The sequence below is a fragment of the Nannobrachium achirus genome (genome assembly GCF_963921795.1).
Source record: "Nannobrachium achirus genome assembly, chromosome: 12".
In the NCBI taxonomy this organism is placed as follows: Eukaryota; Metazoa; Chordata; class Actinopteri; order Myctophiformes; family Myctophidae; genus Nannobrachium; species Nannobrachium achirus.
In genome coordinates, this window is record NC_137832.1 from 20138213 (window position 1) to 20157402 (window position 19190).

General features: G+C 41.6%; 2 protein-coding genes across 3 annotated transcripts in view; one reads left to right on the forward strand and one right to left on the reverse strand.

Moving 5' to 3' along the window:
• Window positions 1-4888: 4888 nt before the first annotated feature.
• Window positions 4889-19190, reverse strand: part of sh2d3cb (SH2 domain containing 3Cb) — a 31419-nt gene continuing 17117 nt past the window's right edge. For both annotated transcript variants that reach the window (XM_080738067.1, XM_080738068.1), the window contains exons 6-11: window positions 11245-11711; window positions 10617-10732; window positions 9667-9838; window positions 9188-9299; window positions 6529-6735; window positions 4889-5128 (exon numbers count right to left, since the gene is read on the reverse strand). In XM_080738067.1, the coding sequence (XP_080594193.1) occupies window positions 4950-5128; window positions 6529-6735; window positions 9188-9299; window positions 9667-9838; window positions 10617-10732; window positions 11245-11711 (1253 nt within the window). In that variant the 3' untranslated portion in view covers window positions 4889-4949. The remainder of the gene's footprint in view (window positions 5129-6528; window positions 6736-9187; window positions 9300-9666; window positions 9839-10616; window positions 10733-11244; window positions 11712-19190) is intronic.
• Window positions 15463-17028, forward strand: LOC308294937 (UDP-glucuronosyltransferase 2C1-like; the record flags this gene model as incomplete). Its single annotated transcript, XM_080737876.1, has 1 exon — window positions 15463-17028. The coding sequence occupies one exon, from the start codon at window positions 15463-15465 to the stop codon at window positions 17026-17028; it is 1566 nt and encodes a 521-aa protein (XP_080594002.1).

The following is a 19190-nucleotide window of genomic DNA, read 5'->3' on the forward strand; positions in this document are numbered from 1 at the left end:
AAACGTCTAATGTATTCAATCAATCAATCAATCAATTTACCCCCCCCCCCCTTCTGCTTTTGTAATTGATGTTATCCTATGTAGACTACTCTTTTCTATCCGTCTGTCTTTCAATGTTATATGAGATACATGAAGTGAAGTGGTCCCTGTGTAAATAAGCCGTAAAGCTTACTACAATCTCCTTTTAGTTGACCTTGTACCAGAGATTTGTGCTGTTGTGAAACTGTACTTTTTCCTATTGCAAACTTCTAATAAATTCTTCAATCAATCAATCAATCAATCAATCAATCAATCAATCAATTACTATGGTTGGGGTGATTTATTCAAGATAAGATACAACTGACAGAGCCTGATTGTACATTTATGGATTCAATTTAGTATCAACTGATAAACTGTGAGAACCTTTCTAACTGGATTTAGAAGAAAATACGTTTCCTGATTGTATTGTATGTAATTTGACAACATGCAGCCATGCCCTTAATCTAGCCTACAATGTTGGGTGTTGGCAAGACTTGAATAGATGGGGCACATGGTTTCATGATTGCATTATTAGTGCATAGGCCTACTATGTGTAGCCTATAAGCTTCATAATTTCACCATGAAATGTTTAAATATGTTGCTTTATTACAGTATGTACCTATTCATGTCCAGGACATGAGGAAGATACTAAGACTGTACTAATCCAAAGTCACATAATAATCATATGTGCCATGATAATGTTATCTAGTTTATCCCTGGTCCAATAAAGTTTTTCTGTCTGTGTGTTTCTGTTTGTTTGCAACTGCAACTCGTTCTGGTAGGTCTGGTAAAAATGTGTCATATCTAATTTGTAAACTCACCAAATAATTTAAAGTAAAGTGACAATGAATCATTCTAGGCCAGTGGTTCTCAACCTGTGGTATGTGTACCACTGGTGGTACATGGGCCCCCCTCTGGTGGTAGTCAGAGGAGCTTCCCAAAAATAAGGGGAAAAAAACTTAAGTTGAGTGAAATATTTATATTATAGGCCTACTACAGGTAGTTATTCTGACCAAGCAATTGGTTGAAATAGGCTCTCCAGCCGTGCTAAAATGCGCACGAGGGCACATCTAGACGTTAATAGATATAGATAGATATAGATATATCATCAGTTTGCACAGGAAATTCACATGTAGTGGTCATCAAATTATTGGCTTATAAACAAAAACTGAAAAATCTTAATGAATTTAAGGAATAAATTGGCCTCCTGTGTATTTTAACATCAGTTATTATGGTGGTACTTGGAGAGACACATATTGTCTGAGGTGGTAGGCTACTTGGCGTAAAAAGGTTGAGAACCACTGTTCTAGGCTATATGCCATCTCTCAATGACAGTCACAACACCTCACACAATACATATCTGTATTATATATTAGCTGTATTATGTCAAGCTAGTATCGTAATCGAGATTCATCCCTCACCAATATCTGTGTACTGTAGTGAATTGTTGATGCTGTCATGTATTTTTCAAAATGTAACAGGGTGAAGAAAAATACATATATTTACATGAAAACATTTACTGTATAGTGTGTCATAATAACATTTGTTTATTTTTCAGACACAAACTCAGACTCAAGTAATGTGCAGTGAATGATAACAAATACAAAACCAAATCAGTTATTTCTTCTAATGCATAAATTACTTTCATCCACAACACAGAAACAAAAGACTGATTAACACATGACCCAACATAATTTATATTCACAAGAAATGTCTACTATTCCCAACAATAAAAAATATGTTTTCTTGGTTTGCTTTTGATGGCTTGTAATGTATTATTGACAAAAATGAATATATTCAGCGTTGTGGTAAATAGCCAATGTCTTATAACAGCCATGGTTATAACAGAAATGGTCATACTGGCTGTTTAAAAAAAAACAGTTTATGGTGCAAATATGAAGCTTATAATATGCTTACAATGCCTCATTCACAACTACTGTACTTAAATTCCTACATGTATTTGACCACAACTCTGATCTTAAAGATGGGGTGCCATGAACAATGAACAAAAACATTATATGGCTGAATATGACTTCAAATCAATAATTAATAAATCGTAATTATTTAAAACTTTTGCCTCGATTATTATCTTTTTGAATAGTGAAAATAGAAGATGTACAAGCAATCAACGTCGCATTGTGAGATTGTAAATCAGCTATTTTCACTGCTCATACTAATTCTTCACTGCGTATCAGATATTAGTCTGGACTTGTGGGCCGAATTTTCGTTTCCAAGGGGTGGGTTAAAAAAATGGCTCTGGACACGATTGGTTAGACCAGACCAATGCTGGGCCCTGATAGGGTTCCCCCAAATTTTGGGGGAGAGGAAATGGATTCACTACTGAGCGGGGCCAGACCCATATTCGCCAAGGGCAATTTCTTTTTTTGCCCAGGCGGATTGGTCTGGTTCCAGGCAAATTTTCACTAGGCCTATTTCTGTATGCCACTGTTGTACAACAAAGTATAATACAGGGCTCAAGTGGTTCATTAGAAGACAATCTAAATTGGTAGTAGATTAAAAAAATATCTATTAGAATCTTTTGTTAATTTTTAGTAATTATTTTGTCGATTCATTGACACACGTGTGAAAAAATAAACACCTACTTCTTGATTATTCAGTTATAAGTTTGTTATGGTTCTACTTCTAAATATAGGTTAAACTTTCAATATATTGTTGGTTAATTACCCAGCCCTACATGTTACTACACTATTTTACATTTAATGAGGCAAGTAAGATTAATCAACTGTCTGATACAGAACATCGTCACAGGGAAGGCCCAGCCTTCAGACAGACATTTATTTACACAGAACAAAGGAGAAATATTTGAATCACATGAGGCCAGCCTCACCATATTAAATAATGACAGGGAGACACGCCTTGCTATCTTCTTTTCACTATGTGATACAGCACTGTGCTTTATCCCCACGCACGCACGCACGCACGCACGCACGCACGCACGCACGCACGTACCAGGGACGTGCTGGGCCCCTGATTCAGCCTGGTAAAAAGAGTTGGAGAGTTTTTTTTTGTTATATTTCGTCGTTGTCGGGTGGAAACCTTGTATGTCCAAAACCGTTTGTTTTGTATTTATCATTTTAAAAATGATTCAAACTAGTGAAAACAGCCGATCTACAAGCTTGTAGATCGGCTGTTTTCACTACTTTTGTGCGACGGCCTTGTATGATGAAGCAGGGCTATACTTTGCGAAACGTACAAATTTGAAACTTGGAGATACAAGGTTTCTGCACGACAGTGACGATTTACTTTGTTGGCCGTTCAGCCCCCAAAATGGAACGAAGGCCGACATTTTAATTTAATTTTTTTATTAATGGACCGGGAATGAAGCGGCCGTTCGGGAGTTGTCCCGCTTTTCCCAATGGCCAGCACGTCCCTGGAACGTACGCACGCACACACGCACACACACACAGTATATATATTTCTTAGTAGAATACTTGCCAATACATTGTTCGTACTGTTGGAATGAAAAACCCTACAAGCAATTACTTGGAATAGACTGATGAAATAGTATGGGAATTTGGTACAATGATGGGATAGAAAACTGCCCCATTGTCCCTTGAAAATGCAAAATTCATGCAGAAGGTAATCACATGTCTTCAAATGCAAAACATAAAAAATAAAATGAGTTTTAATGGAAAACAAGACATTTGTTTCCCTCTCTGGAAAGAGAAGGTCTCTCAACAGAAACTTGGTGTTTCAACTCCTTTTTTTGCATTTGAAGATTGTGTGCGAGAGTTTTCTTCTACATGGATTGGTCTCCTCTTATCTGTCAGCTTGTAGGTTAGGTGTGGAAATGTCTCACTCGGTTTTGTTATAATTCACGAATCACTTATATACCATATACTATATATCATATACTTATATAAAAATGTGCATAACACACGTTTTAAGCCAAGCACCATGTAATACAGAACATTCACATTAATAAATCACCCATCATGTTTGCTTAACGTTCATACATGAACCTGAAAAGACCCAAATGCACTTGATGGACTTCAACTGGCCCGGCTTAATGCCCCCATTTCATTGCTCAGGTGTGGATTCAGTAGACTCTATAAAAAACTCTATTATTGCCGTTGTGTTGTAGCACATTATGAGCTTTGGGCTTCAGTTGAGCTCTGGCTCATCAAAAGCTGTACATTACCTCATAAGGCAAATTTACACTTTTTCAGTTGAAAGTAAGTCAGCGTTTTTGAGTGGTGCTAACCGCTCCTACTTCTGTCTTTGTTATTATTACAGTCTATTACACAGTCATACGACAAAGAATAAATTAAGCTTTAAACTCAGGCCAGGACCAGATCAGATGCAACGATCTTAGTAAATGCCCTTGCATACAGGGTCCGATTTTCCACATGAAAAAAAACAAACAAACAGACAATATTATCTGAATTTGGACAAATTCGGTCCCGGTGTGCCCCTGCAGTATTCTGGGTCAGTATATAATCTCCCAAGTAATGCAAATTTTATTTGGTTGTAGGACATTAACGACTTGTGATTTTTGCAAGTCGACTCGACTCAGTAAAAAGTTGAGTTGAAGTCGACTTTATCGTTTGATGACGTCATCACATCACACACGACCCCCCAATTATTTTGGGGGGTCCCCAGATGATTAACTTAATCTCACTCAACTGTAAACAAACCAACATAAAGTTTAAGTGTATAGAGGGTATCTTCACATTTCTAAAGTGCCAATTTAAGGAGTTTTTAATGCCTCTAAAATGCCAAATTAAACATTGTCCAAATTGTCAAATATATAGAGGCAGAAATTGTGAAAATAGACGATCTACATGCTCACAACGCCTCGCGTTGCGAGGCGTTGTGAGCATGTAGGGAGTCGACTAGTGTAATGAAGGGAGTCGACTTGTGTAATGAAGTCTGTCGACTTTTTCGTTAATGCCCTAGTTGGTTGTTAGTCAGAAGGGTCCGGCTGGTCGAATGGGTGGCTCCAGCCTGTTGGACAAGGCAGTCAACACCTGGTCAAACTTGGCATAACGTGGAGCCTGGTTCTCCTCAGCACCCCGACTCCCCCATAGCAGCCTCATTTGGAACTCTGTCAGGAAGAGCTCTAGAACCTCGGCTCTCTCGTCACAACCTGCAAGAGCACAGCAGCACATCACACACGTTAAAAAAACAGCAGATATACAAGCTCACGCGAGCTTGTGCATCTGCTATTATTTTTTGAGCGGTGCAAACCGCTCCTATAAGTGGCTGTGCGTGTGTCCGTAGCCTTTTTCCTCAGCGTTTTGCCATAGTAAAATGTGTGTGCGTAGCATCATGTTTGTCTAGGGATGTCAAATGTCGTATGTCTGTAGCCTTTTTCCTCAGCGTTTTGCCATAGCAAAATGTTTGTGTGTAGCATAGCCTGTACATCCTAGACTTAAATCCTAGTCTGAAGATGTTATGCAAGCACGACCACCAGACTTAAATCCTAGTCTGAAGATGTTATGCAAGCACGACCACCACTCACTTCACATTGGGTGTGATTTTTTTTTTTTTTATTAAAAATCTTGAAAGAACTACACTGGTATAGAAGTCATTTGTAGAACCGGTTTAAACCCTCTAACTAACCTGTAAAGTGTTGCACTGGCCTTATAGGTTGAAAATTACAAATGGGTTGCACTGCTGGCACTACCTGGTCACACATAAATTGTGATATACAAAATTAATGTAGACTACTGTTTTTTCCTCAGTGGTTAAGGTTTTAGATCTACTGTACAGGGTAAAGTATAGGTTTTCGGTTTGTCTTTAAAAAATGCTAACAGAGACCAAATGTCCTTTGGTCAGTGCTCCACAATTTTGGGGTATTGTTGGGTTCTTTGTGGGATACAATGTGTAAATGCAAAAGACCAACATGAGAGGACATGAGGGCTCTTGGTGGGTGATGACATTTTAGGGAACTAGAAACACAAGAAGACACTATAGCATACATGGCAACTGGCGGCCCGGGGACACATGCGGCCCCCACCTTCATTTAATGCGGCCCGCAGGTTAATACCGGAATACTGATATATTATTGATTTCAGCTGTTACAATTCCAAACATGACCTGCTTTAATTCCTTCAGTCTATATTAGTAGCTTAATGACTATAGTAGCCTATAGTAGTATTAAATGTATTTGTATTCAAGATGAGTATATAATTAAATGTGTTTGAAATTAAATCAAATTGTTACATTTCAGGATTCCAATTCAAAAGAAGTAAAAAAAATAGAGATATACAAGCTCAAAACGTTTTGAGCTTGTAGATCTGCTATTTTTTGCTTCTTTTGTATGAGATACTAGAATGACAAAGTAGAACGTAGCAATATGCTATATGTGGCCCTCTGGAGAGACGGTGGAAATATAGTGGCCCTCGCCATCATCAAAGTTGCCCACCCCTGCACTATAGCATTAAGAACTTTGTGCAAATACAGCCTAAAATCAATTCTAAAAGAAACAGGGAGCCAAGGTGAGGTAGTTAAAACAGCTGTGATGTGCTTCTCCTTCACCCTTACCATGTAATTTGGTTTGAGCGTTGGAGTGATAGATTCCGCCCAACTGTGCAATGGTCCGTGCTGCCCCCAGGTGGCACATGACAACATCTACACTTGCCTCCACGGTCTCCCATGGCTCCGCCCCTTCCCCCACCGCCACACTCTTCTCCAAGAGGGTCAGCAGGGGGACCACATGGGGGAACGACGTGTTGGACAGAGGACAGCTCTCTGAAAAGCAGCAGATAGACAGACAGACAGAAAAGGGGGCAGAGAGAGAGGGAGAGAGAGAGATAGTAGTTTAAAGGGATATTCCACTTTCAAAAAAACTCTGCCTTGCATGAGTCTGCCTCCCCAGGCTCAGGGCCTCTCCACATACACACCCATTGTAACTTCAAACTTCATTTTAACTGTGATAGATTCATTAAAAACACACATTATTACTCATACTACCCTCCTAATACGTGAGCAGGCCGTGTTTTTTCAATAACCTTTTTCATTTATTTTTAATAATTTTGTTTAGTATTGAATTTTTCTCATTTTTCCAAAGAATTATTAAAAATAAATGAAAAGGGTAATGGAAAAAACACGGCCTGCTCACGTATTAGGATGGTAGTATGAGTAACCAGAAAAAATAATGGGTGTTTTTAATGAATCTATCATGGTTAAAATGGAGTTTGAAGTTACAATGGGTGTGTATGTGGAGAGGCCCTGAGCCTGGGGGGACAGATAACATTTTCATCAAATATTCAAATATTGAATGAAGTAAATTAAAAACTGTTCAGGGTGTTCATAAAAGCCTGATTAGATGATAAAGTGACTTTTTTTGAAAGTGGAATATCCCTTTAACAATATGAACCCTTGTGTCCCTAGTACAGGGGTTTTCAAAGTGGGTGACGGGGCACCCTGGGCTGCCGCGATGGCAGTCCAGGGGTGCCGCGAGATCATCTGATAATATTTGGAAATGTATTTGTACACTTGAAAAAATATTTAGTATCATTTTAAACTTGAAGTACAAAGTTATTTTCAGTCAGTTCTAACCGAAATGGCTATTATCTCAATGTTTTAATTTTAAATCGTTTTTAAAATAATACAAAAAGAGAAGGTTTTGGACATACAAGGTTTCCACCCGACAACGACGATATAATGTAGGGGTGCCTCGGATGAAAAAAATATTTATGGGGTGCCCTGAGACAAAAAAGTTTGGGAACCCCTGCCCTAGTATAATGGGATGATATTCTGCAAAAATAGGCCAACAGTCTGTGAAACTAGACAAATATTTGGCAAAAATAGCCAATTGCTTAATGAAGGGGGTTTCAACTGATTGTAAACCAGGGACCACCACCCTGACTAAGAACCAACCTGGGCACCACTGTTGGATATATGGCTGGTGGTGTGGGGTGAAACACTTGATATGAAATAATGGCTGTTAAGGGCTTGATTTGGTTTGTTGCATGATACTATGCAGAACTAATTAAATAAAGCCTTTAATAGTCATTATATAACTGAAATATGCTAGTGTTCCAGAGCTCAAAAAAGGCTGAGAACCACTGATCTATTCCTATCCCACGTTAAACCATATTCCGTTCTCTTAGCCTTTAATATTAAACTCAAGTAGCCTATACTGATTGTATCTTAAGCATGAGCACTGAGCAGGCACATGCGATTACATGGGCACATTTCCTAATACTGATTACTCAACCAGGTAATCCGGTAAACCTTTCCTTCTTGAGATTCTATCCAACTCCCTTTTTCTGTTGAAATGTCTTCGATCTTGGATTTCCCAGTAACTGACAACATTGACACGTCATTTATATGTCACCAGGGCATTTAGTACACTGTTTCTCAATTAGTGGCGGAGGAAAAAATGTATTATAATAATTACATTACTAAATGCATGGTCAGGGACCACATGCAATACACGGACCACCAGTGGTCCACACTCCACAGACCACCAGCTGAATACCTCTGGCTTAGTGTTTTGGACAAGGAAAATAAAAAATATAAGTATAAATAGAAGGAAAACAGGGATGACTCAACATTCTCTTGTAAGAACCTGACTGATTTGTACATATAAGGGGTAGGAATGTATTTACAGAAAAACGCTTTGAAACTATCTTGGATTATCTCCAAAACACATTGGGCAACAGTGATGGAACAAGCATTCTTCATTCCATTCAAAGCAGTGACGTGCAGAGAATGTTATAGAGGCAGGGGCTGAAATTTCTAAAAGGGCCCTTTTGTGAAAATATTGAAAATAGCAGACCTCCAAGCTCACAACGCATGGCAGAGCTTGGAGGTCGACTATTTTCAGTGCTTGATACCACACTAAGCTAAGCATAATCAAGTCAATACTGGAGATGTGGCGTACAGCATGGATTTCTACACAGAGAGGGCAATTCTTTCAACATAAGATGCTGCATTCAAGTTCAGGAGAGTTTGGACACGGTGATTCTCTTGATGCCTTCAGTTATGGCATGGAAAGAGGGCATTTGCATTTCTTTCACCATAGTGAAAACTGCATTCATGGTCTGGAGATCGAGGGCACTTTTTACAGACGGGTAAAAGGGCAGGTGCTCAAGCCCCCTTTGATGTCTAATTGTCTATGTGTGCACGTGCCTGATTCAAAGTGCCGGATGGAAAGCTTCCGATTGCTCATACTGTATGTAACAGAGATTGATACCTTTCCCATCATTCAGACTCTTCATGAAGGGCTTCAGAGTTTTCTCGTAGAGGATGGCACCCTCCGTGTGTCGCTGCCGTAACACTGTCCAGGTCTGCTCTAGGCGAGACACCTGAAGGCCAGAGATCAAACACTCAGAACAATATGGGGATCATAGCCACATATGGCCCATGAGTGAACACAACCCTCATAAAACAGCAATGCTCATAGTCACTTCCTCTCCTGCTACACTGCTGTTGTGTTTAGTATACTGTAGCACTCTTGAATGAGAATAGAATAGTTTGGTGTTCGGTTACCTTAATTAGAACACCATGCCAGAAACTGGCAAGTACAAAAAAAAAACAGAAAAAGCTAACAAACTATTCTGATGATGGTGCTGGTGCATACTGTACATATGGATATGAGTTGGGCCAATGTATGTTTTATCTCTAAAGCACTCAGTACATCATCTTTGATTTGTATAATTATACTGTATTTACCTGTGGCAGCTCTAAGGCTCTCATGATGGCTGCAAAGCCAAACATGTTGCCCAGGGTGCTCTTGAGCTCAGCAGCAATCTGGATGGTTTTATGCAGCAGGGATGCTCTCTCCTCAGTTGTTCCTGTACATCCCAGGACATCCACAGCTAACATGATGGACATGGTGTAAAACCTGTTATCAAAGCGATACAGATAGAATAATGGTGGAAACAGAGTTGTTTCGATCAGTTAACAGTTTTACTGCCAGATGTTATCATTTATTTATTGGGTCTTGTGCCAGCAAAAGCAGCTTACCTTTGCGAGGTTATAGACAAAGATCTATTCATTACATAGTGCACTTTGGTCATACTAGCAGTAGAGGGCAGCCTCCTGCAAGAATTAATGTGAAATGGCCGCGGCCGGCTGCCGTCCGTCAATACCACTAAATCGCTACAGAGCTCTGTCACCAGAGAAAATAACAAGGAAGAGTGTTGTTACTCCATTGATGCTAACGTCCAGTGGGTTTTTGAGAGTACTTTTACGGGAGATGTGTTAACGGTAGCGACCCCTCATCAGTTTACAGACATCAAAACAAGGTACAAAAGAACGAGCCAAAGAACGTACTATTGGCAACGCGCCGCCGGGAAAAATGGGGCGAACGGGAACGTTCAAAGCGGTAAAAGAGTTAATAACATATTGGTTTATTTTAATAATAAAATGCTGATATAACAGGTCCTGTAACAGGCTCAGCTATGCATTTGTTCCAGAAAACAGCACCTTCCTTGCATTCATTGTATAAAATCTTCAATTCCCTTGAGGACGTTCCTATTGGGATTAATGTGTACTTTGGTGATGGGAGTGGTAATCTGTACGTCAAATGTATTGTGCTACCGCAATTCCCATGAACGCGGAAAGAAACACCTTCTTGGATAGTATTACTGTAACGCGAAACCTGTGAGAATAACCCCCACCTCTCAAGAAGGTCTAGACGGAGCTGGTGCCCATGAGGCAGGGTGAGAAGCTCCATCCCAGAGCTCACGCCCATGCTCCTCTGCACATCTGCACTCACATCCAAGATCCTGGCCACCTGCAGAACACAGACATGCCGGTCATTCCAAAGATATTTTAGTTCTGCAAAACAACTAACACTGCAGCCTTGGACATCCCACAACGTTGTGAACATTCTGTTTGTAACGGCTGCCCTGGGGATTGGGAAATGACCTAAACTACCGGTCATGTCTATATTGAAGCTGGGCATGTATTTGCTTGGGGTTGTATTTGTATGTGCGCGTCAGTGCATGAGTACTGTTTGAGATATTTGAATAATTAAATATGAGCACTGATTAGTAACTGTGCTTATCTGAATATGTGTGTGTCTGTGTCTGTGTGTGTGTGTGTGTGTGTGTGTGTGTGTGTGTGTGTGTGTGTGTGTGTGTGTGTGTGTGTGTGTGTGTGTGTGTGTGTGTGCGTGTGCGCGCGCGTGCAGGTGTGTGCGTGCAGTGTATGTGTGTCTATTTGTGCCATACTAGTAAAAGTAAGTTAAGCTGCCTACTGTAAACTAAACTGTATGCATTGCAGATGCTAAATGGCATACGGTACCATGCAGTCAGCCTTGGTGATGTGTCTGGCTGCCGTCCTTGGGTCTATCTCGAGGAGCAGTTCCTTCCTCCTCCTCAGAATGCCCACCTCCAGTGGCTTGTTCTCCTTGGGCATCAGCTGGGACTGGTATCTGCTTGGCCTGAAGGCAGAGACCGTCTCCACCACCGGGGAAAAGGACACATTCCCATTCTCCACCCTCAGTCGGTCTGAGCCCTCCTCTGCACACAGCCTGTCCACATAACTCTGAGAAGAAAGAGGACTGTGATATAGCTCCGAGTAGCTGTTTCCGTCTACATCCGCAGGGAGCAGTTCCTGGTTGAGGGAATTGTGGAGTTTGTCGTTACACTGGCTATGAAGGGCGGTGTCAGGTGAGGAGCGTGGTTGGGCACCACTGGGGCATCTGGACAGGGTGGAGGGAGCCACGAGACCGTCTGTATAGCTGTTGCATGGACCTTTGGACTGGTGACCTGGTGAGAAAAATTACACTATTTAGCTGAATTCAGTAAGAAAATAGAGATTTTATTTAGCAGAATTATTTAATTCATGATAAATGGTGGTAGGGATGAGAGCGATTAGGGAGCCTGTCCCTGAACAAGTACCCAAAACATCTTGATCACTGGGAGTCTGATCTCTAAATTGTAAAACGTTTATTAGTGTTTACATATTATATTCATATCCATTCAAGTTAATGTAGGCTACAGAAAAAGTGCAATCATAAAACTATATAACTCCCACACTATTTGGACTTTTTGCAGTGACTATGACCAGATTTGCTCTAGTCTACATACACAATGTTTACATAGTATGGAGTGTCGCTAGGCAACCGCCTCTCAGGTAAGCACCGCAGCAAGGAGAGACAGTGGGACAGGGGCAGAGAGTGGCCCAGAAGACCACGCCCCAGTCTGAGACACATCATTGAGGGGCGCTACCTGCCAATCTACCTGCTCGATCAGATTGATTTAAGCACACCTGCTGTGGTCAGCAGAAATCCACAGGACAAAATCTATCTCATTATTCAGTGTGTGTGTGTGTGTGTGTGTGTGTGTGTGTGTGTGTGTGTGTGTGTGTGTGTGTGTGTGTGTGTGTGTGTGTGTGTGTGTGTGTGTGTTGATTTTCTTTTTCCTAAATTTTTTAACCCACGACTTTTGTAACCCATTTTTCACCCAGTGCCAATTGACTAAAGCCCTTTGCACACAGGCGCGTTTAACCGCACGGATAAAACGGACAATATAATTTTTTGAAAAGAAAACAATGATTCTCTATGACCTCATGCACACCGGATCCGAATTAGCCGTGCGACGAGTGGCTGCCGCCGTGCGTTTTTTTCGCGATCGAACCCAGTTCGATTCGTGCGTCTTGTCGCATGCGGTAAAAAACTCATCACTCCTTTTATGACTCCTTTTTGGATCCGCAGCGCCGATTCCGCACAGCCTTGCACACCAAATCCAATGCGGTTTATTCATGCCGCAAACGAAAAAAACGCAACTGTCCTGTGTGCAAAGGGCTTAAGGCCCTAAGCTATAATCCTGGGCTCTGCTCTCCCTCTGCCAACCTGGGGAGTGCACCGAACTGAGCTCATGCTTCCTTCAGTGCATGACGTTGACCCTCCACTGTTAGGAAGGTAGGCCATACTACTGAACTCCAAAAAAACTGATGGACGTCCATCTGCTTTTATTTCTTTAAATATGTACCTGTATACTAGAAATCTAATGTCTACTTTTTACTTTCATATTTTTTCTTGTTGGTTTTGGTGTTCTTTTCTTCTTCTTCTTTGTATATAGTATTGATTTTAAGTTGTGATTCAGACATCTACAGTAAGTTGTGATTCAGATACTGCAAGTGCTTATATAACTGCCTCTGTGTCAGTCAGTACTTTAGTTTTTAGTTCTATTTACAATAGGACTCCTTCCTCCTGGCTCCTGCTAAAAGAATGGGCGGAACTAATTAGCGGAAAAGCGGCGTTTCCACCCGGCCGCATTTTGAGCAGTAAAAATCTACCGGCAGTTCTACACACAGTGTTGTTGTAAGAGTCTACCAGTTAAAGTACATCATTACTGTAGATGGCATTGATGTTGTAGTTTTTGTAGTTTGACCGGTATGTAAATGTCTATTTGCATGTGGTTAAGTTAACTTATTTGCACTACAGTATTAATGAAAAGACAATAAGAAAAAATAGTATTTTATGTTTTGTTAAGTATTATGACCAAGTATCTTATCTTAGTATGTTTGTATCTGTTTGAACCTTTTTCAGTTCTCACGGTGTGAATAAAATCTCATCAGTAAATCATAAAGAACGTGTTGCTGTCCATCCATATACATCAGAGGGAGTTACAGCTTCCCTGGTGGATTCACAACATGGCTGAACATGTCCATGACCATGAACTTTATTACACTTACTGGGTCAGCATCCTTTTAGTCACACCTAACTACTACACAAGTAGAGAGGGATGGGAGTCAGGAATCCAGAGTGTAGGTCGTCAAACTTATGGTCAAGTTAATGTATTGCCTGGCGGTGCCAGCCTCTATCACACCGCCAGGGGGTGTTGTTGTGTTCAGTCTGGTTTATTAACCAGGCAAGTTAATGTACAGACACTTAAGATAAGAATGGTCAAGACCTTTGACCATCCACAAAGCTGTCCAGTCCAAATTGTCAGAATCACGCTTACACTGTGTGTTCTGTGTCTTTTCTTGTTTGAGTCCTTTTTGCATTCTTGGGGAAACTGTTTATTCTTGCAATTAATTACATTCCATGGTAATTAATTCCATCAATTATTAATGGTGAGTTTGCGTTTACATTTTTGGCATTTACTCTAGCTTAATTTCTTTGCTCCAGCGTGATTTACAACATTACTGACTAAGCAGGCAGGGATACATAGGGAGGACATTTTAGTTGATGTGGAGTGACATCTATAATCAAAATAAATATTAGTGTTTATGTAAAATACATTAAAGAACTTCAGTTGTGACATAGCATTCACGTTAACATACAAGTTTGAAGCTGTTATTATAGCATGGGATTTTGAAGAGGGAACCTTTTACGCAATGGGTGGGAATGTGTTGTGAGTTTTGTGGGAACATTCCATCCATCCATCCATCTTCAACCGCTTATCCGGAATCGGGTCGCGGGGGTAACAGTTCCAACTGAGACTTCCAGATTTCCTTATCCCGAGCAACTTCCTCCACTCCCTCAGGGAGTATACCGAGGCGTTCCCAAACCTAACCAAACACATCTACAGTATATGGTTCTCAGTTTAAGAGTGATTAAAACTTATATGGCCAAGACACTTGCAAATTGATGTCATCATAGACCACATGAGACTGACACAATAAGTCCATATATGGGCATCTGACATCATAGATGTCTGACGTCATACATAAACCATATGAGACTGACGCAATATGTCCATATATGGGCATTCCCCATAGACCACATGAGATGTGGCCAAAATGTGGCAATATTTTCCCAAATATGGAGATGAATAACGTCTGACATCATAGATGTCTGACTTCATAGACCTGATGAGATTGACACAATATGTCCATATATCGGTATTCCCAGATATGGGCTTAATATTGATGACATCAGGGATGTTTATATATGGGCATAAAAGGGACAAGGATGGAATTAATTTGCAAATGTGACTCGCATCGTGGCAACCACACTGGTTATCATGAGGCTGACACAACATGTCAGACATGAGACTGACACAATATGTCCATATATGGGCATCTAACATCATAGATGTCTGACGTCATACACCACATGAGGCTTAATGTTGATGACATCAGGGATCTCCATATATGGGTATAAAAGGGATTAGTATTAGTGTGGTTGCCCTAACCGGGCATCATCTGGGAATGCCCATATACAGTATGGACATATTCTCATGTGGTCTATGGGGAATGCCCAATTGCCCATATATGAACATATTGTTTCAGTTTCATGTCGTCATCAGAGATGTCTGACGTCAATTTGCAAGTGTCTTGGCCATCAGTGGAGCATGAGGTGTACCGTGTGACAGACAGACAGAAAAACGGACGGACATGATGTTAATGATGACGTTGCCAAAAATGCTGGTCCCTTATTGGGCTATGGGCTTAAACAAAGAAGGACCTACAGTACGTACCCAGCCGATCGCAGTACTTGCGCGCTCTGCTGCCGCAAGTAAAGATGTATCTTGATATCTAATCACTTGTCATTCTGATCTCTCCTCAGAGATGGGCCAACTAAAACTCGTGGTGTTTGCAACACTTCTGTGTTCCACACCACTCGTGGATGGAGGGAAAGTGCTGGTGTTCCCTTTGGATGGAAGCCATTGGATCAACATGAAAGTCCTCATTGAAGAGCTTCATTCCAGAGGCCATGAAATCACGGTGATAAGGCCAGAAACCAACTGGTACATCAAGCCAGACTCCTCTCACTACAAAACCATCACAGTCGCCTCTCGTGGCATAAGTGAGGAGTTCTTGACAAGGATGTTGAACTCTCGGCTGGATGGTTCCTCAGTTTGGTCTCGTATCGGACTGGAATGGGCTCGTATGGGACTGGAATATGACTTGCACAAAGCCTTAATTGAGACAATGGAGATTATTTTTGAGGACAGTGAAACGATGAAAGGTTTTCAAGATGCTAAGTATGATGTGGTTTTGACGGATCCTGCGTGGGGGGGAGGGGTGCTGTTGGCTCACCGTCTAGGTCTTCCTCTGGTCTTCAATGTCAGGTGGATTGTGGGAGGGGAGGGGCATAATGCCATAGCCCCCTGTCCCTTGTCCTACGTCCCAATACCCGGGGCGGAGCTGACGGACAAGATGACATTTTCCCAACGAGTCAAAAACATGCTTTTCTACTTTTTTTCACGCATTAATATTGCATACGTTGCAGACCCGAACTACGCACCGTTTGTTCACCGTTACTTCGGCCCTGATGTCCATTACATGGAACTGTTCCAGGCAGCGGATATCTGGCTGATGAGAAACGACTTCACCTTTGAATACCCTCGCCCCACTATGCCTAACGTTGTTTACATCCAGGGTTTCCAGTGCAAGCCCTCCAAGCCTCTTCCTCAACATCTGGAGGACTTTGTGCAGAGTTCCGGAGAACATGGGGTCATTGTGATGACTCTGGGCACCTTGATTGGAAAGCTTCCTGAGGACATTGACGAGGCCATTGCAGCGGCTTTCGCCCAACTGCCACAGAAGGTGATCTGGAGGAACACTGGGAAGAGACCATCAACCCTGGGAAACAACACTTTGCTCATTGACTGGCTGCCCCAGAATGACCTGTTGGGCCACCCCAAGACCAGAGTGTTTGTGGCCCATGGAGGCACCAATGGACTTCAGGAGGCCATCTACCATGGCATTCCTATTGTTGGTCTGCCTCTCCTGTTTGATCAGCAAGACAACCTGAACAGGATGAAAGATAGGGGCGGAGCCAAAGTAGTTGATATTGCCACATTAAACAAAGACAACTTCCTGGAAGCATTGAAGGAGGTCCTTCATGAGCCCTCCTATAAGGAGAGTATGCAGAAGCTGTCAATGCTACACAGGGATCAGCCCATGAAACCTCTAGACAAGGCCATGTTCTGGATTGAGTTCGTCATGAGACACAAGGGAGCATCGCACTTGAGAACTGAGTCATACAAGATGTCAACGATTCAGTACCATTCAATTGATGTTATAGCCTTTCTGCTGGCAGTTGTTTTACTGGTATTAATTGTCTGTATTTCAGGGATGAAGTTTTTGTGGCGTAAAGTGTTTGGTAGGAGTAAAGTGAAAAGAGAATGATGCAAGTGTTCAGTTGAAACATGTGTACAGGGGCATTATAACTTCAAATAATTGAGATACGATAATCACCAAAGAGTGTGTATGTTGACTTGTGGAAAAAATAAAGGTTCCTAAGATGTCCTAAGAAATCGTTTGACAGGATGTATATAACTGACTAGTGTTTTTCTTTGTGGTCAAGCCCAAAAGTGACAAGCCATAATGTAGTGGTAAAGTCTGTAAACAGAGAGTTTAAGTTAATTATTTTTCTTCCATAAAAGGAGTATTAGCGCTAACATACAAGTTAATGTACAGCAAAAGTGGTTTTGCAGTGAGCATAGTGACCAGATTTTCTCTAGTCTACATACAAAATATATTTCAGCTTGTCGCCCAGGGGCGTCAATTGGGTATGGCAGGGGTATGCAGCTGCCATACCCTGGGTCCAGGGGGGAGAATAAAAGTTACTTTTAAATATAAATCCATGAATGTCTCTTTATCTATCTGTGCTGGTCATGTTGTTAAATTACACTAAAATACCGGTAACTACAAATGCAAAATTTAACAAAATGGTCACTTTAACAAGGTATTATAATTATATTCTCCGAACCCTTGACAAAATGGTATATTACCAGGTTCCGCAGGTCAGCTGCACAGGTGCAATGCATTATTGTTAATTGTGGCACGTTTACTAACATATCATGTTTAGCTATACTTGAACAACCGTTCCAGGCTGCCATATCCAGCCCTAGAAACCGTAGAAACGGGGGGAAAAAAAATGTACTTCTTAAAATAAATGTAAATCATGCCTGTTGCTAAGCTATGGCAACATGACTGGTGTCTTGCACGTGCAAGACACCAGTCATGTTGCCATACCTTAGCTTTTTCTGAACTGACGCCACTGTTGGTGCCTACTCCCTCACGGACACGTTGTTTTGACTCTCGGGCTGAAGCCTGTTCAAGGACGTCTCCACAGCACTGCTGTGCTATATCGCATTGACACCGGCAAAAAGACATCTCGACCCGGGTTACTATTCGGAAGCCTCTACACCATAGGGGTGGGCAACTTTGATGATAGAGAGGGCCACAATGCATATACATAGCAAAAATAGCCGATCTACAAGCACAAAACGCGTCACACTGCGACGCGTGTGGACCCCGGGCCGCCAGTTGCCCATGTATGCTCTAAACAGACCTACTCGTACATAAACACATGGTTTTTCTCAGACATACACATACACCCCCCTCCCCTTTATTGCCATATATGGAGATCCCTGTGATGCCAAGGGAACCAAATCCCTTTTATGCACATATATGGAGATATGGAGATCCCTGTGATGCCAGGGGAACCAAATCCCTTTTATACCCATATATGGAGATCCCTGATGTCATCAGTATTATGCCAATATATAATCACTGTGATGTCAGGGGAACCAAATCCCTTTTATTGCCATATATGGAGATCCCTGTGATGACAGGGGAACCAAATCCCTTTGGCCAGATGGCCAAGACATGAAGCGACCTCGTCCCAAAGGGCGAGGTTTTGCTCTTAGGAGTCTATGGGCCCTATTATGATCCAGGTCTTATGCCTTATGCCTTAACTTCTTTACCTTTTTTTCACTATTCTGAAAAACATTTTTAAATACTTCAAATGCTGATCTACATCTGCACGTTGTGAACTTGCAGATCAGCTATTTGAAATATTTAAAAAACAAAAACAAAATAGTAAAAAAAGGAAAAGAAGTTAAGGCATAAGGCATAAGACCTGGATCATAATAGGGCCCTAGGGCTCTATTATGATCCAGGTCTTATGCCTTATGCCTTAACTTCTTTGCCTTTTTGCCAGACCCAGGGGGTCGGCCTACATAAGGCTTTGTCGGTCTGTCGGTCGGTCGGTCGGTCCCTCTTTTCCTCAGTGTCCCTCTTTTCCTCAGTGTGTCTGTGTTTGCCTCTGACTGCTCATCTGCCCCTCCCTTCCCTTGCTCGGCTGATTGCCTTGAGTGCCGTCACCTGTACGGGACCAGCTGAGTTGAGTTGGCTGACGAGCTGCTGAGACTATAAATTCCTGTGTGTTCATGTGTTAGTTCAGTGCTGCAAAACATTTGCCCCACAGCCATACTAGTGAAAACAGCCCATCTACAAGCTCACAAACATTTCCAGCTGCTCAGCCTATAAAATCCTGTGTGTTC